General features: G+C 54.7%; 1 protein-coding gene across 2 annotated transcripts in view; it reads left to right on the top strand.

Annotated features, from left to right (window-relative positions):
* The window catches only part of SQSTM1 (sequestosome 1), a 32,138-nt gene that overhangs the window by 565 nt on the left and 14,257 nt on the right, over positions 1 to 17,316 (top strand). The window contains exons 2-3 of one of the 2 annotated variants that reach the window (XM_055284954.2): positions 5,206 to 5,313; positions 8,339 to 8,446. Coding sequence is in view for 1 of the 2 variants with exons in the window: in XM_063642495.1 (XP_063498565.1) it covers positions 17,232 to 17,238 (7 nt within the window). In the remaining variant the exon portion in view is untranslated. Of the gene's footprint in view, positions 1 to 5,205; positions 5,314 to 8,338; positions 8,447 to 15,843; positions 17,239 to 17,316 lie in introns of those variants that run through there. The other variant, XM_063642495.1, reaches the window with a different exon arrangement.

Raw genomic sequence — 17,316 nt, 5'->3', positions numbered from 1 at the left:
ATTTAAAGGGGCCGCAGCACCACCGCCGCCGGCGCCGCGAGGGGGCGGGATGGGGTCCGGCGCCTGGAATCCCGACCGGCTCCCGCAGCCCCGCGTGGGCTCGTGCGAGTCGGCCTCAGGTAAGGCCGGAGTGGGAGTGCGGGTCGACCGCAGCCGGGGCGGGCGGCGGGGGCGGCGCTCTGGGACCCCGGTACTCTTCTCGGCAACATCTCCTCCGCGCGCGGACCCCGACCCCACTCGCACGTTCTTGGGGCTCTTTCCCGGGCGTGAGGGGCTCTGGGTGGCGCGGGGAACTGGGCGGTTGAAGCCGGGAGCGACCGCTGCCTTCGCCGCTGCCCAGGGCGCTTCCCCGCTCAGGAGCTTCTTCTGGGCCGCGGGACGAAGGCGCGCAGGGGCCCGGGAGGAGGTAACAATGGGCCGTTCTAGGGGGTATCCGGGCCGATGCTCGTGGATGCAGAGCAGTGACCAGCCCAGAACCGTACCGGCTTCCCGGGGCAGGGGCGGCCTGAGCGCGCCGCTAACAGGAGCAACGGGCCCTGTCCCGGGTGGTGCAGGTGCCACCTCGCCCCGCCCAGCACAGCCCGCTATTGATGGGGGCCCACGCCTTCATTGGGTTTGTTTTTTTTTTTTTTTTTTTTTTTGAGACGGAGTCTCGCTCTGTCGCCCAGGCTGGAGTGCAGTGGCGCGATCTCGGCTCACTGCAATCTCAGCCTCCCGGTTCAAGCGATTCTCCTGCCTCAGCCTCCCGAGTAGCTGGGATTACAGGCGCCCGGCTAATTTTTTTTTTTTTTTGAGACAGAGTCTCGCTCTGTTGCCCAGGCTGGAGTGCAGTGGCGCAATCTCGGCTCACTGCAACCTCCGCCTTCCGGATTCAAGCGATTCTCCTGCCTCAGCCTCCCGAGTAGCTGGGACTACAGGCGGCCGCCACCACACCTGGCTAATTTTTGTATTTTTAGTAGACACGAGGTTTCACCGTATTGGCCAGGCTGGTCTCGAACTCCTGACCTTGTGATCCGCCCGCCTCGGCCTCCCAAAGTGCTGGGATTACAGGCGTGAGCCACCACTCACGGCCCATTCGCGTTCTAATTTCAGGCGTTCCTCAATCCTCTGTGGAACCAGGAAGGGTGCAAATTATAAAGGGACTGGCCCAGCGCCGCCTCTGGGCAGGCTTTGGGCAGCTCCTGGCCCGCTGCTGGCTTGGACCTCCCAGTCCTAGGGGCCCGGTTCCCGGTGGAGGCTGCAGGGACCTCTGCCCCGCCTGCCCACGGGAGGCCCGAGGGGCTGGACTCAGACTGAGATTGAATGCGGCTTTGTCTTCCTAGTCCGGCCCCGGCCCACACCTGGGGCTGGGTGGAATCGGGAGCTTCGAGGGGTCTGGACAATTCCCCCACAGAGAGATTGATGCCAAGAAGGGGGTGGCCGAGCCAGAGGCTAAAGTGGGCTAGATCCTGAGGCCCCGTGTTAAAGGACAGGGCTCCCCTCTCAGTGCTCCTGGAACTTTCCGCACTAGAGACTGGGGCTTGTAGGAGCCTTCTAGAGGAAACTGTCGTGTTTTCACAGGTGTCTTCTATTTGTGGCAAAGGATAATGGCTTTTCACTTAGGTTGTGACATAAAGGGCCTTAGAAATTGTTAATGAGTTACTTAATGTTAAAACTTAGTCACCCAGAGGCCGGTCGCAGTGGTTCACGCCTGTAATCCCAGCACTTTGGGAGGCAGAGGCGGGCGAATCATGAGGTCAGGAGATGGAGACCATCCTGGCTAACACGGTGAAACCCCGTCTCTACTAAAAAATACAAAAAATTAGCCGGGCGTGGTGGCGGCTGCCTGTAGTCCCAGCTACTGGGGAGGCTGAGGCAGGAGAATGGCGTGAACCTGGGAGGCGGAGCTTGCAGTGAGCCGAGATCGCGCCACTGCACCGCAGCCTGGGTGACAGAGCGAGACTCCGTATCAAAAAAAAAAACCAAAAAAACCAAAAAAAAAAAACCAACAAAACTTAGTCACCCAGGCCCTGTGTCACTGGTGGCTCATGCCTGTAATCCCAGCACTTTGAGAGGCTAAGGCAGGAGGATCATTTGAGCTCATGAGTTCAAGACCAGCCTGGGCAACATAGTGACACCTCATTTCTATAAAATTAAAAATTTTAAAACAAATTTTTTTGGATTTTTTTGTAATTAATTAATTAATTTTCTTTTTATCTTTTTTTTTTTTTTGAGACGGAGTTGCTCTGTCGCCCAGGCTGGAGTGCAGTGGCACCATCTGGGCTCACTGCAAGCTCAGCCTCCCAGGTTCATGCCATTCTCCTGCCTCAGCCTCCTGAGTAGCTGGGACTACAGGCGCCCGCCACCACGACTGGCTAATTTTTTGTATTTTTTAGTAGAAACAGGGTTTCACCGTGTTAGCCAGGATGGTCTCGATCTCCTGACCTCGTGATCTACCTGCCTCGGCCTCCCAAAATCCTGGGATTACAGGCGTGAGCCACCACCCTTGGCTTTTTTTTTTTTTTTTTTTTTTTTAAAGACGGAGTCTCGGTCTGTCGCCCAGGCTGGAGTGCAGGGGCACCATCTCGGCTCACTGCAACCTTGGCCTCCCAGTTTCAAGCGATTCTCCTGCCTCAGCCTCCCAAGTAGCTGGGATTATAGGCGCCCGCCACCACACCCGGCTAATTTTTTTTTTTTTTTTTTTTTTTGATACAGAGTCTCCCTCTGTCATCCAGGCTGGGGTGCTGTGGCACAATCTCGGCTTACTGCAACTTCCGCCTCCCAGATACAAGCAATTCTGCTGCCTTATCCTCCTGAGTAGCTGGGATTACGGGTGCGCGCCACCAAGCCCGGCTAATTTTTTTGTATTTTTAGTAGAGATGGGGTGTCACCATGTTGGTCAGGCTGGTCTCAAACTCCTGACCTCCTGATCCACCTGCCTCAGCCTCCCAAAATGCTGGGATTACAGGCATGAGCCACTGCGCCTGGCCCGTTTTTTTTTTTTGAAACGGAGTCTTGCTCCCTGGCCCAGGCTAGAGTGCAGTGGAGTGATCTCGGCTCACTGCAACCTCCGCCTCCCGAGTTCAAGCGATTCTCCTGCCTCAGCCACCTGAGGAGCTGAGATTACAGGCGTGTGCCACCATACCTGGCTAATTTTTGTATTTTTAGTAGAGACGGGGTTTCACCATGTTGGTCAGGCTGGTTTCGAACTCCTGACCTCAGGTGATCCACCTGCCTCGGCCTCCCAAAGTGCTGGGATTACAGGTGTGAGCCACAGGGGGCGTCCAGCCTAATTTTTGTATTTTTAGTAGAGATGGGGTTTCACCATGTTGGCCAGGCTAGTCTCCAACTCCTGACCTCAGGTGATCTTCCCACTTCGGCCCCCCAGAGTGCTGGGATTACAGGCGTGAGCCAACGCACCGGGCCAACAATTTTTTTTTAATTTAAGTTTAAATATTTATTTATTTTTATTTTTTATTTTTTATTTTACTTTAAGTTCTAGGGTACATGTGCACAACGTGCAGGTTTGTTACATATGTATACATGTGCCCAGTTGGTATGCTGCACCCATTAACTCATCATTTACATTAGATATATCTCCTAATGCTATCCCTCCCCCCTTCCCCCACCCCACGACAGGCCCCAGTGTGTGACTTTCCCCACCCTGTGTCCAAGTGTTCTCATTGTTCAGTTCCCACCTATGAGTGAGAACATGTGGTGTTTGGTTTTCTTTCCTTGTGACAGTTTGCTCAGAATGGTTTCTAGCTTCATCCATGTCCCTACAAAGGACATGAACTCATTCTTTTTTATGGCTGCATAGTATTCCATGGCGTATATGTGCCACATTTTCTTAATCCAGTCTATCATTGATGGACATTTGGGTTGGTTCCAAGTCTTTGCTATTGTGAATAGTGCCGCGATAAACATACATGTGCATGTGTCTTTATAGCAGCATGATTTATAGTCCTTTGGGTATATACCCAGTAATGGGATGGCTGGGTCAAATGGTATTTCTCGTTCAAGATCCTTGAGGAATCGCCACATGACTTCCACAATGGTTGAACTAGTTTAGAGTCCCGTCAACAGTGTAGAAGTGTTCCTATTTCTCCACACTCTCTCCAGCACCTGTTGTTTCCTGACTTTTTTTTTTTTTTTTTTTTTTTTTTTTTTTTTGAGACGGAGTCTTGCTCTGTCTCCCAGGCGGGAGTGCAATGGCGCGATCTCGGCTCACTGCAAGCTCCGCCTCCCGGGTTCATGCCATTCTCCTGCCTCAGCCTCCCGAGTGGCTGGGACTACAGGCGCCCGCCAACACGTCCGGCTAATTTTTTTGTATTTTTAGTAGAGATGGGGTTTCACTGTGTTAGCCAGGATGGTCTCGATCTCCTGACCTCGTGATCCACCCGCCTCGGCCTCCCAAAGTGCTGGGATTACAGGCTTGAGCCACCGCGCCCGGCCTGTTTCCTGACTTTTTAATGATCACCATTCTAACTGGTGTGAGATGCTATCTCAATGTGGTTTTGATTTGCATTTCTCTGATGGCCAGTGATGATGAGCATTTTTTCATATGTCTGCGGGCCAACAATTTTTTTAAGGAAAAAAAAAAGTGACTCAGTTGGGCACTGTGGCCTATGCCTGTAATCCAAGTGAGGCAGCCAAGTATAAAGGGGTCCCGGTTTGGGAGGCCGAGACGGGCGGATCACGAGGTCAGGAGATCGAGGCCATCTTAGCTAACACGGTGAAACCCCATCTCTACTAAAAATACAAAAAAATTAGCCGGGCGTGGTGGCGAACACCTGTAGTCCCAGCTACTCCGGAGGCTGAGGCAGGAGAATGGCGTGAACCCGGGAGGCGGAGCTTGCAATGAGCCGAGATCGAGGCACTGCACTTCAGCCTGGGCGACAAAGCGAGACTCCGTCTCAAAGAAAAGAAAAAAAGAAAAAAAAAAGAGGTCCAGGAGAAACTCCCACACCTGCCTAAGCACTGAAAGAACTGGGTAGAGCCACAGAAACTCTGCAGGGGGGAGGAGCTTTGCAGGGGGAGGAGCTTTGCAAGGGGAGGAGCTTTGCAGGGGGGAGGAGCTTGGGCTCCCGTTCCGGGATGGAACTTGGGATTCTATCTCTGAGGCGAGAAACCAGCTAGCGGGACTCTCTCTCGCTTTGCTGAGAGTCCCTATTTCCCTTTTTTTCCTTCTTGCCCAATAAATTCCATTTTTCTCACCTTTCAAAGTGTCTGCGAGATTAATCTCTCATGGCCGCGGCACAGAACCTGGCTTTTGGCGGAACTAAGGAGAAAGTGCTACAACAGTTTGGCGTGCAACATGGGGCTTGAGAAAGGGTGAGTGAGATGCACACCAAGAAATTTCTTTCCTCTCTTTCTAAGCCTATTTATCTTCGGACTTCTCCTCAGAAGGAGGGGAGGGGAAACCGTGACCCCACCCCCTTGGTCTCCGTGGCCTTTTCCTTCCTTCTGGACGGATGGGCGAACGGCGGTTCTCTGTCACCCAGGTGAGAGTGCGGTGGCTCCATCTCGGCTCACTGCAACCTCCATCTCTCGGGTTCAGGCGCGCCTGCTGCCTCAGTCTCCTCCCAGGTAGCTGGGATTACAGGCGTGCACCACCACGCCCGGCTAATTTTTGTATTTTTAGTAGAGATGGGGTTTCACCATGTTGGCCAGGCTGGTCTCTAACTCCTGAACTCAGGTGATCCGCCTGCCTCGGCCTCCCAAAGTGCTGGGATTACAGTAGTGATCCGGCCCCCAGGCATTTTTGAACTTTTTTCTTTTCTTTTCCCTACCAGGTCAGAAGTTGATATTTTATTTTATTTTATTTTTTGAGATGCAGTCTCGCTCTGTCGCCCAGGCTGGAGTGCAGTGGCATGATCTCAGCTCACTGCAGCCTCTACCTCCTGGGTTCAAGTGATTCTCCTGCCTCAGCCTCCCCAGGAGCTGGGATTACAGGTGCCTGCCACCACACCCAGCTAATTTTTGTACTTTTAGTAGAGACGGAGTTTCACCATGTTGGCCAGGCTGGTCTCAAACCCCTGACTTCATGATCCGCCCGCCTCGGCCTCCCAAAGTGCTGCGATTACAGGCATGAGCCACCGTGCCCGGCCTGATTTTTGCATTTTTAGCAAGACAGGGCTTCACCATGTTGGCCAGGCTGGTCTCGAATTCCTGACCTCAGGTAATCCATCCACCTTGGCCTCCCAAAGTGCTGGGATTACGGGCATAAGCCACTGTGTCCGGCCAGATCAAATATTTTTTAAAGGGAAGACTTTTCAGTTCACATGACTCTAACGTTTAAGAAATAAAAACCTCCTTAAAGATTATTGGCAAAAAGCAGATGTCATCAAAATATAAATAGGTGAGGCCGGGCGCGGTGGCTCACGCTTGTAATCCCAGCACTTTGGGAGGCCGAGGCGGGCGGATCACGAGGTCAGGAGATCGAGACCACGGTGAAACCCCGTCTCTACTAAAAAATACAAAAAATTAGCCGGGCGTGGTGGCGGGCGCCTGTAGTCCCAGCTACTTGGAGAGGCTGAGGCAGGAGAATGGCGTGAACCCGGGAGGCGGAGCTTGCAGTGAGCCGAGATTGTGCCACTGCACTCCAGCCTGGGCGACAGAGGGAGACTCCGTCTCAAAAAAAAAAAAAAAAAAAAAAAAAAAAAAAAAAAAAAAACAAACAAACAAAAAAAAAAAATATATATATATATATATATATATATAAATAGGTGGACTAATAAATTATGCAGGTTAGGCTGGACGCTGTGGCTCACACATGCAATCCCAGCACTTTGGGAGATGAAGGCGGGCGGATCACAAGCTCAGGAGTTCGAGACCAGCCTGGCCAATATGGTGAAACCCCGTATCTACTAAAAATACAAAAATTAGCTGGGCGTTGTGGCGGGCACCTGTAGTCCCAGCTACTTGGGAGGCTAAGACAGGAGAATCTCTTGAACCCGGGAGGCAGAGGTTGCAGTGAGCCGAGATAGTGCCACTGCACTCCAGCCTGGGTGACAGAGCGAGACTTAGTCTTTTTTTTTTTTTTTTTTTTTTTTTTTTGAGACGGAGTCTGGCTCTGTCGCCCAGGCTGCAGTGCAGTGGCGCAATCTCCGCTCACTGCAAGCTCCGCCTCCCCGGGTTCACGCCATTCTCCTGCCTCAGCCTCTCCGAGTAGCTGGGACTACAGGCGCCCGCCACCACGCCCGGCTAATTTTTTTGTATTTTTAGTAGAGATGGGGTTTCACCGTGGTCTCGATCTCCTGACCTCGTGATCTGCCCGCCTCGGCCTCCCAAAGTGCTGGGATTACAAGCGTGGGCCACCGCGCCCGGCCGAGACTCAGTCTTAAAAAAAAATAAAAATAAAAATAAAATAAATTATGCAGGTTAGGTATTAGGCTTGCGAAATGTTTTAAGGTTACAAACTGCCTTTTGGGTTTTGAGAACTGTTTGACTTGCTGCTTCTCAATTGGTGGCCTGGGGACGCATGGAACTAACCACACCCTTAATTATGCTGGAAGGAGTCAAACCTTGGCTGCACCTAGCGTGTAATACAACAATTTACCAGATTTTGGCCGGGCTCGCTGGCTCACGCCTGTAATCCCAGCACTTTGGGAGGCCAAGGCGGGCAGATCACTTGAGGCCAGCAGTTCAAGACCAGCCTGGCCAACATGGAGAAGCCCCTATGTCTACTAAAAATACAAAAATTAGCCAGACATGGTGGCGCATACTTGTAATCATAGCTACTTGGGAGGCTGAGGCAGGATAATTGCTTGAACCTAGGAGGCAGAGGTTGCAGTGAGCCAAGATCCTGCCACTTCACTCCAGCCTGAAGGACAGAGTAAAACTCTGTCTCAAAAAAAAAAAAAAGACAACTTACCAGTTTTTTATTTTATTTTATTTATGTATTTATTTTTGAGAAGGCATCTCGCTCTGTCGCCAAGCCTGGAGTGCAGTGGTGCGATCTTGGCTCACTTCAGCCTCCACCTCCCAGGTTCAAACAATTCTTCTGCCTCAGCCTCCTGAGTAGCTGGGATTACAGGCATGCGCCACCACACCTGCCTAAGCACTGGAAGAACTGGGTGGAACCAGGAAGCTCTGCAGGGGGGAGGAGCTTTGCAGGGGGAGGAGCTTTGCAGGGGAGGAGCTTTGCAGGGGAGGAGCTTTGCAGGGGGAGGAGCTATGCAGGGGGAGGAGCTTTGCAGGGGGGAGCAGCTTGGTCTCCTGTTCCGGGGTGGAACTTGGGATTCTATCTCTGAGGCGAGAAACCAGCTAGCGGGACTCTCTCTCGCTTTGCTGAGAGTCCCTGTTTCCCTTTTTTTCCTTCTTGCCCAATAAATTCCATTTTTCTCACCTTTCACAGTGTCTGCGAGATTAATCTCTCATGGCCGCGGCACAGAACCTGGCTTTTGGCGGAACTAAGGAGAAAGTGCTACAACAGTTTGGCGTGCAACATGGGGCTTGAGAAAGGGTGAGTGAGATGCACACCAAGAAATTTCTTTCCTCTCTTTCTAAGCCTATTTATCTTCGGACTTCTCCTCAGAAGGAGGGGAGGGGAGGGGAAACCGTGACCCCACCCCCTTGGTCTCCGTGGCCTTTTCCTTCCTTCTGGACGGATGGGCGAACGGCGGTTCTCTGTCACCCAGGCTGGAGTGCGGTGGCTCCATCTCGGCTCACTGCAACCTCCATCTCTTGGGTTCAGGCGCGCCTCCTGCCTCAGTCTCCTCCCAGTTCCAGTGCAAATGTCCGCAGGGACGGCATGAGGGCCCCCACTGGGTGCCGCGGGCTCCTTCCAGGGCAGCAGTTGAAGCGGGTCGTACTGCAGGCCTACAGAAAGGCTGGGGTTCCTCTCCTTTTCGGGTTCCTTCCTGTTGGAATCCTAGGTTTTCAGCAGCTTCCGGAGGTGGCCTGGACTGCAGAAGGCGCCCTGGGCGTGTGTTATTTCCACCTCTGCAGACGCTGGCATCTCCAGGCTGCTTCGGGCCGCTTTGGACCTCACCATCGGTAGCATCTGTGTCTTCTTGAGGTGACTGGAGCCCGTCTGTGGTTTCAGCCATTGACTTCTGGACATGGGAGTGTCGAGGCCATTTTTGGCCCCTCTCGTATCCGGGAAGGGCTCCGTGCCCAGTGGAGGCGCAGTGCAGCAGCCAGCTCGCAGCAGCGCTCCCGTAGAGCTGATGGCATTGGCAGGAGCGGTGGCTCAGCACAGGGAAGTTATCCAGTGCCCCGGCCCAGGCTTGCTCTCGGTTTAGGTCCCATGGCACGTGGGGCTCTGGACCTGCCTGCCTCCAAGACAGCTCTTCCAAGGTGGATGGTTGGAACTCCACAGCCTCAGCCTCGCGAGGCTTGACCAGGCCCAGCCATAGCTAGTCTAGGAAAAGAGCAAGTGGCCGTGTTTTTATATTTTGACGTTTGCATTTCAGTATTAATTTTTTTTGGTAATGTAATGCATTCAAAACATGGTTCTCAAAAAAAAAAAAAAGAAAAAAGCATGTTTCTAACCAGGGGTCCTTCATCTTCTGCAGATGCCAAGGGTGTCCCTGGCACAGTAAAAGTTTGGAAGCCCTGCCCTAAAGCCTCACCTCACCTGGCAGCTGGCTGTTTCATTCATAGTAAATGTTCTGTATATTCACCATGTACCAAACACACATGTCACTAATGATACAGACATGTGCACTGACATTGACCTCTTCACTGTCTTACTATAGTCCCATCCACAGCCACCTTATCAGAGTCCATGGGACTGTGACAACTTGTAATGGGAAAATTAACCATGCCTGTAAGGGTGGACGGCCTGGGTAGCGGGAGGTGGTTCGTGACTACCAGGAAAGCTGGCCCTGGGGCAGACCTGGGCAGGGCAGAGCACAGCTTGCAGGACCTAGTACACAGTGTTGGGAATTGAATTTGGGTTTTGACCTTTGAAGCTGTGCATAAAGTCTAAAACAACAAGAGGAGTGGAGGCCGGGGTTGTATTTGTATTTTAAAATGAGCATTTGCCACACAACGCCAGGAGCTTCAGACCAGCCTGGTTAACACACCTCCTCTCTGTGAGAAATTAAAAAAAAAAATAATAAAAGCCAGGCATGTTGGCATGTGCCTGTAGTCCTAGCTGCTCAGGGGGCTGAGGCGGGAGGATCACTTGACTCCTGGGTTACAGTGAGCTCTGATTGCCACTGCCCTTCAGCCTGGGCCACAGAGTGAGACCTTTTCTCAAAATAAAATAAGATAAAATAAAATATAACCTTTTGGGCAGGCGTGGAAAGGGGCTGGAGAGAATAAGAGGAAACAGAGATAAGCCACCTCCCTGGGAGCAACCAAGGACTCTTATCACCAGAGATGGCACCACAGGCAAACAGACACTGTCACAAAACTAGCATATTATCTTTCCTAGACGTCCTTTGTTTTCCCCAAGTGCCCTTTCCCCCAACCTTTTGCTGGTTTACGAGCTCCCCAATTCTAACCTCCTAGTACATGAATAAAAATGTCTATCGGGGTGGTGGTGTGAGCCTGTAGTCCCAGGTACTTGAGAGGCAGAGGTGGGAGCATCCTCTGACCCTGACCGTAAGAGTTCCTGACCAGCCTGGGCAATACTGACTCCATCTCAAACAAAAAACAAAAAGCTACACAACTCCGTTTCTCTTGCTAATTTGTCTTTTGTCAGTTTAATTTGCAGGCCCTCAGATGCTGAATCTAAGAGGGCAGAGGAAAAGCTTTTCCTCCCTGACATAACCATCAGGAGAAAGTCTGGAATGGAAGGTCAGAGGGGTGGGGAATGGAGTTAGGAGAAGTAGATGGATTCAGGACAGTCTTTGGAGAATGTACATCACTGAGGTCAAGATGTCCTAGGGAATGGCCCTTCTGGGTTCGTAATTCTGCTTCCGTCCGTTAACAGCAACTTAGTCCCTTCTGTGCCTGTGGGGATAATCAGTCAGGATAGACTGGATTATGCTGCTCTAACAACCCCAAATTTCTCTGATCTAATAAAAGTATACTCAAAGCTGTATACCCTTCAAGGGTCCCCTGGGGTCTCTGCTGATTGTAGTTCCTGCCCAGGCTACAGGCATAACCATGTGAAAATCAAAGGCTTTCTTGGCAAAGAGAAAGAGAGCTCTAGAAGCTTTGGCACTGGCACATAAATAAATGCTTGGTGTATAGGTGATATATGGCTCTTCTGGCTCAGGTCCTTGGCCAGAATTAATCACAGGGTCTCACCTCAAGGGAACAGGTGAGTTAATATGCAGAAAAATATTCCAGCTGGGTGAGGTGGCTCACACCTCTAATCCCAGCACTTTAGGAGGCCGAGGTGGGAGGATCGCGTGAGCCCAAGATGATTGTGGTTGCCGTGAACCGTGATCATACCCCTGCACTCCAGACTGCGGACCAAAGTGAGACCTTGTCTCTAAAAATTAAAATATTTAGAATGTTTCCTGGCATAAAAGATGTGCTACATGTGTATTATTACTGTTGCTATTGCCGGAAAGTACGATCAACAGGAACTGCTGGTGGCTTGATGGGGAGCACATGGTCATAGCTGACTCCCAGGTTTCTGGCCTGTATTGTGACTGTTTCTGGCCTGTATTGTGACCATCACTGCCATCAGGAACCCTAGAGCAGGTCGGGTGTGGTGGCTCACGCCTGTAATGCCAGTACTTTGGGAGGCTAAGGTGGGCGGATCACTTGAGGCCAAGAGTTCAAGACCAGCCTGGCCAACATGGTGAAACCCCGTCTCTACTAAAAATACAAAAATTAGGCCGGGCGCGGTGGCTCAAGCCTGTAATCCCAGCACTTTGGGAGGCCGAGGCGGGTGGATCACAAGGTCAGGAGATCGAGACCATCCTGGCTAACACGGTGAAACCCCGTCTCTACTAAAAAATACAAAAAAATTAGCTGGGCGTGTTGGCGGGCGCCTGTGGTCCCAGCTACTCGGGAGGCTGAGGCAGGAGAATGGCGTGAACCCAGGAGGTGGAGGTTGCGGTGAGCTGAGATCGCGCCACCGCACTCCAGCCTGGGGGACAGAGAAAGACTCCGTCTCAAAAAAAAAAAAAAAAAAAAAAAATACAAAAATTAGCCAGATATGGTGTTGGGCGCCTGTAATCCCAGCTACTTGGGAGGCTGAGGCACGAGAATTGCTTGAATCCGAGAGGTGGAGGTTGCAGTGAGCAGAGATTAAGCCACTGTACTCCAGCCTGGGCAACAGAGCAAGACTCTGTCTCGAAAACAAAAAGAAAACCTGGGGCAGCATGGGGTACACGGCAGGGGTCACTACTCTTGGATACAACTGAGGAAAACCACAAGCAACTGGCTTAAGCCGTTTTATAATCCAGCATTAGGCCAGCCTGGATCCAGGAGTCAGATACTGAGATCAAGCTTTGATCTGGTCAGGATTCCCCCCTCCCCAAGGCTCCTTCTTCCAGATGACCCCAGTGTGCATTTCATCCGCCAGCGTGGGTCACATGTCCATCCCTGACCAGGGTGCTACAGTGCTCTGGTTGGCCAAGCTTGGATCATGGGTTTACCTCACCCTACCTGTACACAAAAGTACATGGTGGCCTAACACAGGTGGGGGACCCTGCTTCAATACCAGCCGTTATCCACAGGTGAGCCCACACCTTCTGCTCCAGAGCATCAGGGTTATAACACACGGGACACATGGGGCACACATACACTCCCACACAACATCCACACACCCCACAAAACTACCTGAGCCCACACAGTCAGGCAGGGACAGGCACAGAACAAAGCGGGTGCAGAGGGACTCGCAGGGAGGTTGAAGAGCTGAGTCTGGTCGGGAGGCTGAGGGGGAAGAGCGGGCACTGGGCTGTGAGTGTGCAGAGCTGGAGGTGGGGGACTGCGGTAAGTACCCGCCCTGGGGTGCAGGCCCTGCTGGGAAACATTGGGAGCAAGAAGGCTTAGATCCTCAAAGACAGATAATTCTTCCAGAAGGTTTTCTTTTTTGTTTTGTTGAGACACCAAGATTGCAGTGCAGTGGCGCCATCTCAGCTCACTGCAACCTCTGCCTCCGAGGCTAAAGCAATTCTCTTGCCTCAGCCTCTCAACTAGCCGGGACTACAGGCACCTGCCACCACGCCCAACTAATTTTTTTTATTTTTAGTACAGATGGGGTTTCGCTCTGTTGGCCAGGCTGGTCTCGAACTCCTGACCTCGCGATCCGCCCACCTAGGCCTCCCAGTGCTGGGATTACAGGCGTGAGCCACCGTGCCTGGCTTCTTCCAGAAGGTTTTCGATGGGAGCAGGTGGAGGGGAGCGAGAGGGCCATCGCTCCTGCTGCGGGGGCAGCCCTCTCCATGGGATCCCACACTCCCGACCCGTTCAGTATAGACGGGTACTCCCGGTGCAGCCTGGCACCGCTCTGTCTGAGGCTGGCGCTCCTAGAGAAGGCCATGCTGACCTCTCCCCCACCTCGCTCCAGATTCCCCTTCTTGAGCTGCTTTTCCCACAGTCCCCCCAGGCGCCACTGAGAGCCTCCAGTCTTCGATGGGCTTGGGGCGCCTGGACCCTTCCGGGGTCACTTTGCCGTCTTACTCCAGCCCCCCTCCCTACTCCTTGTCGCCGCCCCCCCTGTCTTTTCAGGACCTTCCACACTCAGGCTGGCCCTATGCTTTGGGGTACCCCAGCAGGGCCCCCGGGTCTCCGGCCACTGGGTGACGGAGGAAGGGAGAGACTGGCGAGGGGGCGGGGCCTTAGGTCCCAGCGCGACCCACCTCTCAGCCCCTCCTGCCGGCTACAGGTGCGCGGGACGACGAGGCCGGGGCCTCGAGAACACGGGGGACTTGCGGGCCGGTGGCCCCGGGCAGGCCACTTCCCACGCGGGTGCGAGGCGCCCGCGGGCGTGCACGGTTGGGCCGGAGCCGCGCCAGGGGCCGGGACACGCCTGGGGTCAGCGCTGGCGTCGCCGCTCGGGTGGGGCGGGCCGGGTTCGGGTCCAGTCTCCTCCCCACGGGCGGCCCACGCCCCGTCTTCCAGTGAACCCCACATCCCTTGCGCCCCGAGCTAGAACCCCGGCAGGTTCTGCCCCGGGCCGCGCGCGCTTTCTGGGGACCAGGGCTGTGGTTCCTGCTCCGCGTTGTGCCTTTAGACACCGCCGGGCATTCGTCCTCCATCCCTCCCCTTTTCCGCACTCCGCGGTTGGCGAGGGCGGCCCCCAAATGGCGATGTCCCCCGGCATGGGCGACACCTCAGTGCCCCTGAGGGCCCAGGGTCTCGCCCCCGTCCCGAGGCAGGCCATATTTGAATTTATTTGGAGAAATTCGCCCAGCCCGGGGGACCTCTTTCTGCAGCTCTGGCCTTCCAGTAGGAGAGGGTCCCTGGGGCTCTCAGGCCTGACAGCTTGGCATCACTGAATTCTCTAACCATGTCTGTCCATGACTTGAACTCCTTTTCTTTTAGAAAGATCTTTGCAAACCCCTTGTGGGCGTGCCCCCTCCCATGGCCCCAGCCCCTCTTTCCTGGGCTTTGGGCTTGTCTGAAAGGGCTAAAAGGGGGTGATGTCTGGCCAGGCGGGTGGCTCACGCCTGCAGTCTCAGCACTTTGGGAGGCTGAGGTGGGTGGATCACCTGAGGTCAGGAGTTCAAGACCATCCTGGCCAACATAGTGAAACCCATCTCTACTAAAAATACAAAAATTAGCAAGGCTTGGTGGCGGGCACCTGTAGTCCCAGCTACTTGGGAGGCTGAGGCAGAAGCAGGAGAATTGCTTGAACCTGGGAGGCGGAGGTTGCAGCGAGCCAAGATCGTGCCACTCACTGCACTTCAGCCTGGGTGACAGAGAGAGACTGTCCCAAAAAAAAAAAAAAAAAAAGTGATGTCCAGTGCCTGGGGAGTTTTTCTAGGGAGTGGTCAAGGAAGGCCCCACTGAGGAGGAGACATTTAGGGTGGGAAGTTGCCATGTAGGGCAGGAGCGGAAAGGGTTTCAGACCAGAGGGAGAGCCAGGGAAAAGTCACCAGGTAGAATGAGCTGGCATGATTAGGAAGATGGCAAGGGAGGGCTGTGGCCTCCCATGTGAGTGGAAGGGAGTGGCTGCAGCCCAGAAGGCCTGGAGGTCCCCGCACAGACCAGGACCTCTGTAGAGGAACTCATCCCCTGTGTCTCCTGTGATTGTCAGTCTCCCTAAAGATGGCCCAGAGCGGTGCAGCCTGAATCTCTCAGTAGCCTTGTCTCTGGCTGCCCCAGCACCCACACGGACACTTGACTCCACACCCCAGAGAAAAGAAGCGAACCTGGGAACACCACTGCCAAGGCATAGGATTATTTGGGAAGGGGGAAGGGGGAACTGAGGAGGTGGTTACAACATGCTGGGCAGCAACAGACAGAACCAGACCACCCCTGTGGCTGCCCGGGCTGGTCTCCTGGGACCACTGGGCGCTTGGCTCAGGCCTCTCCTGCCCTCCCCACTCTTTCACCTCAGCCCCCACTGCAGTCTCTGTCCTGCCCTGACCCCCCAGCTTACAGCCCCAAAAGCAGCTAAACAACTTGCACACCCACGGGGCATCGCCTGGGAGGGCAGCGCAAGTCCTCCCACTTCAGCCCCATTTGAAAGATGAGGAAATGAGAGGCTGGTCCATAGTGGGTCTCACGGCTCAGGTGCCGAGCTTTCCCTGGGCATGCACGCCGGGCCCTGGAGGGTGGGAAGGGGCTCAATGGACGCGGAGAGCTTGCGGGGTGGGACTGCATCGGGAAAGGGGAAGGAGTCAGAGGCCAGAAGGGGGAGAGTGTCTGTTTGGCACCGGCCGCTGCACGCTCTTCCTGCTCAGGGGACTCACGGTGACCCCGGAGCCCCTCCCCAGCCCAGCCTCCAGGTAAGAGGTCACTGAGACGGGTGGCAGCAGGGGCCGGGGATCCCCCTATTACGACAGCGGTCATGGGACGCTGACTCACTGCCGGCCAGACCACCTGACCTCCGCGGCGGGAGGAGAGGGCCCTACCAGGGGGTTCCCGCCGCGCCTTGTTTACCTTCGGGAGGCCTTGGCCTCGCGTGGGGGCAGGGCGGCCGCTGGGGCCGCAAGGCGTGCGGGGAAGGGCCAGAGCCGGGGTCTCCACCTCAGCTTCCCAAAGACCCCCCTTCTGTGCCACCTTCTCCCCACCCCCCAGTCTCTTCACCTGCCCCCAGCCCCCGCGGAAACTTCCCGCGATCCCAAACGGGCCAAATGGCGAGAAGGCAAAGGAGCTTCTTCTTGGGGGTGAGTGGGGCGCCTTGAGCGCTTCCTCAAAGCTATGTTCCCAGAGCCAGAGGGCTTTCCTTGTGTCCCTCACCCTGCTCAGACCGGGCCATAGCGGGGGGCTGGGGCAGGAAAGCCGGCCCTCGGCGGGGGCCACGTGGCTCTCAGGCGCCTGGGCTGCTGAGTCACGCTTGGCCAGCACCCGTCTGTAGGCCGCAGCCTCTGCCAGCACGCCCCTCTGTGTCCCTACCCCTGTCTGCAAGGCAGTGGCTCCAGCAGGCCCTGGGGCATTTTCCACTCTCCACTGCTGGATGCAGGGAGAGGCCTGAACCCTCGCCACAGGGCTGCTCTGGGCAGGGTGGAAGCCTTGCCCACTTCGGAGCCCTCCGGGAAGGATTATTCACACCTGTGGACCAGGCCCTGCTGTGCGCACACGAAGGATTATTCACACCTGTGGACCAGGCCCTGCTGTGCGCACACGAAGGATTATTCACACCTGTGGACCAGGCCCTGCTGTGTGCAGACGAAGGATTATTCACACCTGTGGACCAGGCCCTGCTGTGCGCACACATCACCTTCGCACCTGACTGGCCCCATCCAGCTACTCTTCCCTCCCTCCCTCTGGGTTTCCTCCCCTGGGAGGTTTCTCCAGCTCCTGCACGCCCTGGCCTGAAATGGCAGGAGTTGGACCCAGCAGGTTCTGACCTGCCCCTCACAGGACCTTGCCTGGGGGCTCCGGAGGGTGACCACTCGTCCTGCCCCTCTCCTTGCCCCAGTTCTGGCGGACAGGTTACTTTGGTGGCATAAAGCAGTGTTTCTTCGTTCCTAGCTGAGGAGACTGTTGGCTGACCCCCTTGGCTGCCCATAAGGCCAACGGGCCTGAGCCCCCACAGGGCCATGGGCATTACCTGCTGAATCGAGGAGCTCATAAGGAGTCACTTGGACCACAGTGAACACTTGGCGACCACTGACACTCAGGAGACCTTAGCTGGTCCTCCAGCACCTCTCAACTCCACTCCTACTAAACTGGGAACTTCTCTGGTGCTCAGGCCAGAGTCGGGGTCCGTCACCGAGGGTGCTATGCGCTGTAAGAGGGCTGCCACCGCGGGAGGCTGACCATGGCAGGGTCGGAACAGCACCCTGAGAGCCAGCTTGTTCTGGCCAG

This window comes from Symphalangus syndactylus, chromosome 7, assembly GCF_028878055.3.
Source record: "Symphalangus syndactylus isolate Jambi chromosome 7, NHGRI_mSymSyn1-v2.1_pri, whole genome shotgun sequence".
Taxonomy (NCBI): domain Eukaryota; kingdom Metazoa; phylum Chordata; class Mammalia; order Primates; family Hylobatidae; genus Symphalangus; species Symphalangus syndactylus.
Note: the sequence above shows the minus strand (reverse complement) of the source record. Positions and strands in the feature narration are given on the sequence as shown.